Consider the following 8,688-nt stretch of genomic DNA (forward strand, 5'->3'; position numbering starts at 1 on the left):
AAACCACGGTTAGGTGGTATATATTATAATAATAATACAATTATGGATGGACGGACTGCCTGCCGACTGCCGACACAGAGGTAGCCACAGCCGTGAACTACCGCACTGTACACTGGTTGATAAAGAGATAGTAGTATACTCGTAACAACTAGTATGACACTATGACGACGGTATAAAGAAAGAAAAAAAAATACCACAGTTAGGTGGTATATATTATAATAATAATACAATTATGGATGGACGGACTGCCTGCCGACTGCCGACACAGAGGTAGCCACAGCCGTGAACTACCGCACTGTACACTGGTTGATAAAGAGATAGTAGTATACTCGTAACAACTAGTATGACACTATGACGACGGTATAAAGAAAGAAAAAAAAATACCACGGTTAGGTGGTATATATTGTAATACAATTATGGATGGACGGACTGCCTGCCGAGTTCCGACTGCCGACACAGAGGTAGCCACAGCCGTGAACTACCGCACTGTACTGTGTCTGCTGCTAATATAGACTGGTTGATAAAGAGATAGTATACAATACATACAACAATATACTACTATACTGGTGGTCAGGCACTGGTCACCACTAGTCACACTGGCAGTGGCACTCCTGCAGCAAAAGTGTGCACTGTTTAATTTTAAATTAATATAATATTATGTACTCCTGGGGGCTCCTGCTATAACAACCTGCAGTGCTCCCCAGTCTCCCCCACAATTATTATAAGCTTTGCCTTTTATACATTGATGTGCAGCACACTGGGCTGAGCTGAGTGCACACAGACTGAGTCACACTGTGTGACTGGCTGCTGCTGTGTATCGTTTTTTTTCAGGCAGAGAACGGATATAGCAGAGAACGGATATATTATATTAAAATAAATAAAAGTTAACTAACAACAACTGCACTGGTCACTGTGGTAAACTCTGTCTGACTCTGCACAATCTCTCTCTCTCTTCTAATCTAATTTCTAATGGAGAGGACGCCAGCCACGTCCTCTCCCTATCAATCTCAATGCACGTGTGAAAATGGCGGCGACGCGCGGCTCCTTATATAGAATCCGAGTCTCGCGAGAATCCGACAGCGTCATGATGACGTTCGGGCGCGCTCGGGTTAACCGAGCAAGGCGGGAGGATCCGAGTCTGCTCGGACCCGTGAAAAAAACATGAAGTTCGTGCGGGTTCGGTTTCAGAGAAACCGAACCCGCTCATCTCTAATGGGCAATCAGTCATTGGATGCCAAATTGTGTCTTACAAGAAAGAAGAATGGATTGTGCCCAGCTACACACAGATGTGAATTGATTATCCAGTGTCTATAGCTAATGATAAATGATGGAACTTTTTATTGTTACCAGTAACCTTTATATGAAGCCATTTTTATTTCAGGTTTATGGGGGCTATACATCAGGGGCGTCTCGGGGCAAGGGGAGGTAGGAGGCAGTGCCTCCCCTGTGATTAATTATTAAAATAATACAAAGAAGATACTTATGACACATGTTCTGTGTCATAACATAAGTATGTTCTTTATTTTATTCTAATAATTTTAACTCATTAAATAGGTTTGGGAGGCACTGATAGCAGTGCCTCCCATAGATAATGGGAATAGGGATCGATTGGGGGGTGGTGCCAAGAACTGGGCTGTAAAAGCCCATTGAAAAAGATAGGGAAAGTGGCACCTATAGAAGTGCCTCGCTGACAGGGATGGGCTTTCAGCCCACATCACTGTCAGCAAGGCAGAAATGATTGGACAGCGGATCCAGCACTGGATCCACTGGTCCAATCATCCATGCGAGGCAGCGGGACAGTGAGCTGCTCCCCTCCCTTCATCCCCCCTTCCCTTACTCCATCCTCACCTGCCACTGGTGCCCGGCCGACGATCATCCCTGGGAGTGGGACCCTGTGTACTCGAAGCAGGCAGCACCGGGGGGGGGGGAAGCAAATGCAGCAGTGGCAGAGGGCCTGGTGCCGGCGCCAGGAAGCAAAGAGCTGAAAGTGCAGCCGCGGCGGCCGGCGCTCTCCTCCTCCAACCTCCCAGCTAACTTCAGCATCGTCCAGCCTCAGCACCGGATCTCTGTCAAGTGCAGGGGCAGCCTGAGGCACCTGTGGTGAGTACATCACCCCTGTTCCTCCCCGCAGACAGGGAAAATCTCTCTCTCCCACTCTCTCTCTCTTCCCCCCTCCTGTAGATTGAAGTTTGTAAGTATAATTTTCATTTTTACAGGTTCCCCTATTGAATTCTACATGGACAAGTGGACGTGATCGGCGTGGGATGTAGGTAAGTATGTGTGAGTGTGTAAGTGTGTTTTAATAAATTTTTACTTTCAAGGTGTGTGTGTTGTGTTTTTATTTGGTTATATTTTGTTGTTGTAGAACTACAGGTACCAGCGGGCCCGTTATTTCCCCGTATGCTGGTACTTGAGGTTCTCCAAGTACCAGCAAGCGGGGGAGGCTTGCTGGGCCTTGTAGTTCTGCAACAAAAAAACAATATATATTTTTAACACACTTATGGCTATCAGTCCGGCACCCATCGCCCGGGGTGCTGGGGACAGCCTCGGGCTTCACCCCTGGCCCTTGGGTGCCTGGAGTGGGGGACCCCTTGATTTAAGGGGTCCCCACTCCTCCAGAGAACCCCGGCCAGCGGTGACTAGTTGGGGGGGTAATTCCACGGCCGCAGGGACCTACATTAATGTGTTCCCCGGCTGTGGCATTATGTCCCTGACTAGTGGAGCCCGGTGCTGGTTTTAAAAATACGGGGGACCCCTACATCTTTTGTCCCCCATATTTTTGGAACCAGGACCGGACTAAGAGTCTGGTGCTGGTTGTCTAAATACGGGGAACCCCTGTCCAATTTTTTCCCCAGTATTTAAACAACCAGGACCGGCTCAAAGAGCCCGAGGCTGGTTATACTTAGGAGGGGGGACCCCACGCAATTTTTTACATATTTTTAACCCATTAAGACCCTTCTCCATTAAGTTAATGTAAGCCCTGGACAACAAAATTTCACTCATGTCCTCCTCCCACTCCCTTCCCAGTCCCAAACACTATTTTTTTTTTTCTATACAAATGTACAATATATCACAAGTATGATGAGCAGGCATGCAGCGGGCATTGGCGGCATCAGACTGAAATGCAAATTAGTGGCGGAGGGCTGGATCAGTTGATGGTGGGAGAGTTTGTAAGCCATTGGCGGTGGCAGCGGGCATCGGCTCAGGGGCATTGGCTCGGCGGCGGTAGGGGTCATCGGCAGGATTCGGCGGACTTTATGGCTGTAGTGCCTCACCAGCCACTGACCTCACCGCACGCCACTGACCTCACCGCACGCCACTGACCTCACCGCACGCCACTGCAATTCCCAGTTCTTCCGATGTCTGGGTCAGAGGTTCAAGGAAATCTAACATGTAGGAAATTCTGGATTTGGGGATTTTTAACATGCATTTTTTTGCTATATCACCGACGAATTGCTGACAATCATTGTCCACTGAATGGCGATTTTGATTAACAATCGGTGGGACGGATTGGCGCTAACAATACGGGGAATCGGCGCATAGATATATGGTCCCAATTACTTCTTAATATGAGTTTCTCAGGTTCTTAAATTATAGGATTATATTTGAAGTTAGTGATTACGATTGCTAGTGGTCCAGGAAAAAAACAAGCCACGTGCCCAAGGTATGTGTACTTACTGATGGTGGTACTGCCAAAATGAATACAGAAAAAGCACATTTTGGTGGGATCAGCGATGCAAGTGGGCGGGTACGGGTGGGTATGGCGTACCCTTAAGAATTTAGCCGTGGGTACGCCGTACCCGCCGCCGCTCCCTCCCTCCCTCCCTCCCTCCCTCCCTCCCTCTCCTCCCTCCCTCCCTCTGTTGCTGCTCACCACCGCTGCTGCTTGAGGGTAGGAGAGCGCAGCGTGCGCCTCTCCTGCCCCTCAGTGTCTCCCTTCAATTCAGTGATGGCCCGTGAGCCAATCAGAGCTCGCGGACCAGCAGCCAAGGCTCCTGATTGGCTGTCGGACAGCGAGCTTTGATTGGCTCATGGATCAGCGCTGAATTGAAGGTAGACACCCGCACCGCCGCTGGAGACACACAGGACAGCAGCAGCGGTGAGCAGTAGGGTAAAGTGGTGGGGGGGAAGGGCATGTGTACCTGGCACTGGGGGCATATCTGGCACTGGGAAGACATGTGTACCTGGCACTGGGGGCATATCTGGCACTGGGAAGACATGTGTACCTGGCACTGGGGGCATATCTGGCACTGGCGGCATATCTGGCACTGTGGGGGCATTTCTGTATCTGGCATTGGGGGGGCAATGTATATTTGACACAGTGGGGGCATTTGTGTATCTGGCACTGTGGGGGCATTTCTGCATCTGGCACTGTGGGGCACCGTATATCTGGCAGTGTGGGGCAACGTATATCTGGCACTGTGGGGCAACGTACACCTGGCACTGTGGGGCAATGTATATCTGGCAGTGTGGGGCAACGTATATCTGGCACTGTGGGGCAACGTATATCTGGCACTGTGGGGCAACGTACATCTGGCACTGTGGGGCAATGTATATCTGGCAGTGTGGGGCAATGTATATCTGGCACTGTGGGGCAATGTATATCTGGCACTGTGGGGCAACGTATATCTGGCACTGTGGGGCAACGTATATCTGGCACTGTGGGGCAATGTATATCTGGCACTGGGGGAAATGTGTATCTGGCACTGTGGGGCAATGTATATCTGGCAGTGTGGGGTAACGTATATCTGGCAGTGTGGGGCAACGTGTATCTGGCACTGTGGGGCAACGTATATCTGGCACTGTGGGGCAACGTATATCTGGCAGTGTGGGGCAATGTATATCTGGCAGTGTGGGGCAACGTATATCTGGCACTGTGGGGCAACATATATCTGGCACTGTGGGGCAACGTACATCTGGCAGTGTGGGGCAATGTATATCTGGCAGTGTGGGGCAACGTATATCTGGCACTGTGGGGCTACGTACATCTGGCACTGTGGGGCAACGTGTATCTGGCACTGTGGGGCAACGTATATCTGGCACTGTGGGGCAACGTATATCTGGCAGTGTGGGGCAATGTATATCTGGCAGTGTGGAGCAATGTATATCTGGCACTCTGGGGGCAATGTGTGTCTGGCACTGTGGGGCAACGTATATCTGGCAGTGTGGGGCAATGTATATCTGGCAGTGTGGGGCAACGTATATCTGGCACTGTGGGGCAATGTATATCTGGCAGTGTGGGGCAATGTGTATCTGGCACTGTGGGGCAACGTATATCTGGCAGTGTGGGGCAACGTATATCTGGCAGTGTGGGGCAACGTGTATCTGGCACTGTGGGGCAATGTATATCTGGCACTATTGAGGTCGCACACAGTACCTATAAGACATTTTTTCTACTTGCGCCACTGGGTGGGATAAATGGAATAATACTGCACAGAAAGCAATGGGTGTGTAAGATTGCAGTGTACTAATGCTGGACCCTCCACTATATCTCAAAGGTGCAAAAGATTGAGTGATGCCTGGTGAGACTTGTAGTCGCTCAGGCCATTTGTCTCATTGGAATGCACACCATCTGTAACATAGTAACATAGTATCTGAGGTTGAAAAAAGACAATTGTCCATCGAGTTCAACCTATTTGTGGTCTCCTATGCATGATGATTTGACTAAAATTTCTGACTGATGCTGCTGTCAGCCGTTACATTTTATCCCTATTTATAGTAACTATAATGCATGACTATGCACCATACCCCTGGATATCCTTATCAATTAGGAATTTATCTAACCCATTCTTAAAGGTGTTGACAGATTCCGCCATTACAACTCCCTCGGGCAGGGAATTCCAAACACGTATTGTCCTTACCGTGAAAAAGCCTTTACGCCGTATTGTGCGGAATCTCCTCTCCTCTAACCTGAGCGAGTGTCCACGAGTCCTCTGTGTTGATCTAACCAAAAACAGGTCCCGCGCAAGCTCTGTGTATTGTCCCCTTATATATTTGTAGATGTTGATCATATCCCCTCTTAGTCTCCGCTTTTCCAATGTAAACATGCCTAGTCTTTCAAGCCTTTCCTTGTATTCCATCGTCTCCATGCCCTTAATTAGTTTGGTCGCCCTCCTCTGTACCTTTTCAAGCTCCAGGATATCCTTTTTGTAGTACGGTGCCCAGAATTGTACACAGTATTCAAGGTGTGGCCTCACTAGTGACTTATATAACGGGACTATAATACTCTCGTCCCTAGCATCAATACCCCGTTTTATGCATGCTAATATCTTATTAGCCTTCTTTGCTGCAGTCCTACTTTGGGTACTACTGCTTAGCTTGCTATCTATGAGGACACCTAAGTCCTTTTCCAGTACAGAATCCCCTAATTTTACCCCATTTAGTAGGTAGGTGTAATTTATGTTCTTGTTACCACAGTGCATTACCTTACACTTGTCTGTGTTGAAGCGCATTCTCCATTTGGCTGCCCATGCTTCTAATTTAACTAAGTCGTTCTGAAGAGACTCGGCATCCTCCTCTGTATTTATAGCCTTACACAATTTGGTATCATCTGCAAAAATTGACACCATGGTCTCTAGACCTTCTGTTAGGTCGTTAATGAAAATATTGAACAATAGCGGTCCTAATACTGAGCCTTGCGGCACACCACTTAGCACTTCAGTCCAAGTTGAAAAAGATCCATTAACCACAATGCGCTGCTTCCTATTATCTAACCAGTTTTTGACCCAAGTGCATATTGTGCTTCCTAGCCCTGATTCTTGCAGCTTGTAGATAAGTCTCATGTGTGGTACAGTATCGAACGCTTTGGCAAAGTCTAAAAAGATTACATCCACGTCTTTACCCTGATCTAGGTTTGCGCTTACTGTTTCATAAAAGCCAAGTAAGTTGGTTTGACAGGATCTGTCCTTCATAAACCCATGTTGATTCCTTTTAATGACCTTATTGTTTTCAAGGAACTTCTGAATACTATCTCTTAGAATACCTTCCAATACTTTCCCCACTATAGATGTAAGACTAACTGGTCTATAATTACCTGGTTCAGCTTTACTTCCCTTTTTGAATATAGGCACTACTTCCGCTATACGCCAGTCTTTGGGAACCATACCTGATATAACTGAATCCTTAAAGATCAAATATAGCGGTTTTGCCAGTTCAGAGTGAAGCTCCATTAGAACCCTTGGATGAATACCATCGGGCCCTGGTGATTTATTAATCTTTAAATGTTTTAATCGGTCACAGACTACTTCCTCGCTTAAGTAAGTACCTATCAGTGTGATATTCTCATTATTGAGATTGTGCGTTAGTCCCTGAATTGGGTCCTCACGAGTGAATACTGTTGAAAAAAACTCATTTAGTGTGTCCGCTATGTCATTATAATTTTTGCTTAAGACTCCCAACTTGTCTTTTAAAGGGCCTATACTCTCCTTCTTTAATCTCTTGCTATTAATGTATTTAAAGAATTTTTTGGGATTCGCTTTGCTTTCCTTTGCTACTAGTTTTTCAGTTTCTACTTTAGCAGCTCTTATTTCCTTTTTGGATATTTTGTTACATTCCTTATAATGCTGAAATGACTCTGCTTCCCCGTCAGATTTGTATTTTTTTAAATGCTCGCCTTTTCTTGCCCATAAGTTCCTTCATCTTTTTGTTAAGCCACATCGGTTTATGATTTTTATTCCTTTTTTGCTACTCATAGGAATACATTTGAGTGTATTTTTAGCTAGCAGGAATTTTAGTACCTCCCATTTCTCCGTAGTATTTTTTCCTAAAAACAAACCTTCCCATTCAATATCCCTGAAAAATACCCTCATCTTTTCAAAATTCGCTTTGCTAAAGTTTAGAGTCCTAGTTGAGCCAGTATAGGGCTGTTTATGAAAACTGATATTGAATGTGACCATATTGTGGTCGCTGTTTCCTATGGGTTCCCCTACTATAATACCTGATACCAAATCCCCATTGTTTGTTAATACCAGGTCTAAGATTGCATTGTACCTAGTTGGTTCCTCAATTAGTTGGACTAAGTAGTTATCATTAAGTGTGTATGTCAATGTATAGTCTGCAGACGGCAGTACACAAGTGAGAGGATGCTGCTAAAGGTAGGTTAGCTTACACAATTATACTGGAGAATGTGGCACTTACAAGTGGGGATGGGAGGAGTACAGTCATCCTGGTGGCAGCAGGTCGTGTTGACCCTGAGTCTGCCTTTGTGAAAGCGCACAGTCCCGTTCCTGTATTGATCGCACTTTCCGCACAGTCTTATAAACAGTGTTGTTCCCAGTGAAGCACCTACAAAGGAAGAGAGAGTTTTTAAATTACATACGTAAGTCACGGAGATATTGAATCTTATTGATAAGGAGAATAGTTAGCAATAAAGTTCTATAATGTACTATCTTGGACAACCTTTTTAAAAAAACAAATAAATAAAAGAAAGTAATATATATATATATATATATACTGTATATATACTAGAGATGAGCGGGTTCAGTTCTCAGAGAACCGAACCCTACTGGACTTCACTGCCCGAGCCCGGATCCGAGTCATGCTCGAGTTTTCCCGCCTGACTCGGAAACCAGAACGAGGCAAAACGTCATCATCCCGCTGTCGGATTCTCGCGGGGTTTGGATTCCATATAAGGAGTTGCGCATCCCTGCCATTTTCACTCCGGCATTGAAGAGTGTAGAGAGAGGACGT

The 8,688-nt window shown here is 46.4% G+C and overlaps 1 protein-coding gene across 2 annotated transcripts in view; it reads right to left on the reverse strand.

Annotated features, from left to right (window-relative positions):
• Window positions 1–8,688, reverse strand: part of LOC134966931 (phospholipase A2 inhibitor gamma subunit B-like) — a 98,475-nt gene that overhangs the window by 35,038 nt on the left and 54,749 nt on the right. For both annotated transcript variants that reach the window (XR_010188744.1, XM_063943949.1), the window contains exon 3: window positions 8,137–8,283. Coding sequence is in view for 1 of the 2 variants with exons in the window: in XM_063943949.1 (XP_063800019.1) it covers window positions 8,137–8,283 (147 nt within the window). In the remaining variant the exon portion in view is untranslated. The remainder of the gene's footprint in view (window positions 1–8,136; window positions 8,284–8,688) is intronic.

The sequence above is a fragment of the Pseudophryne corroboree genome, chromosome 10 (genome assembly GCF_028390025.1).
Source record: "Pseudophryne corroboree isolate aPseCor3 chromosome 10, aPseCor3.hap2, whole genome shotgun sequence".
NCBI classification, from domain to species: domain Eukaryota; kingdom Metazoa; phylum Chordata; class Amphibia; order Anura; family Myobatrachidae; genus Pseudophryne; species Pseudophryne corroboree.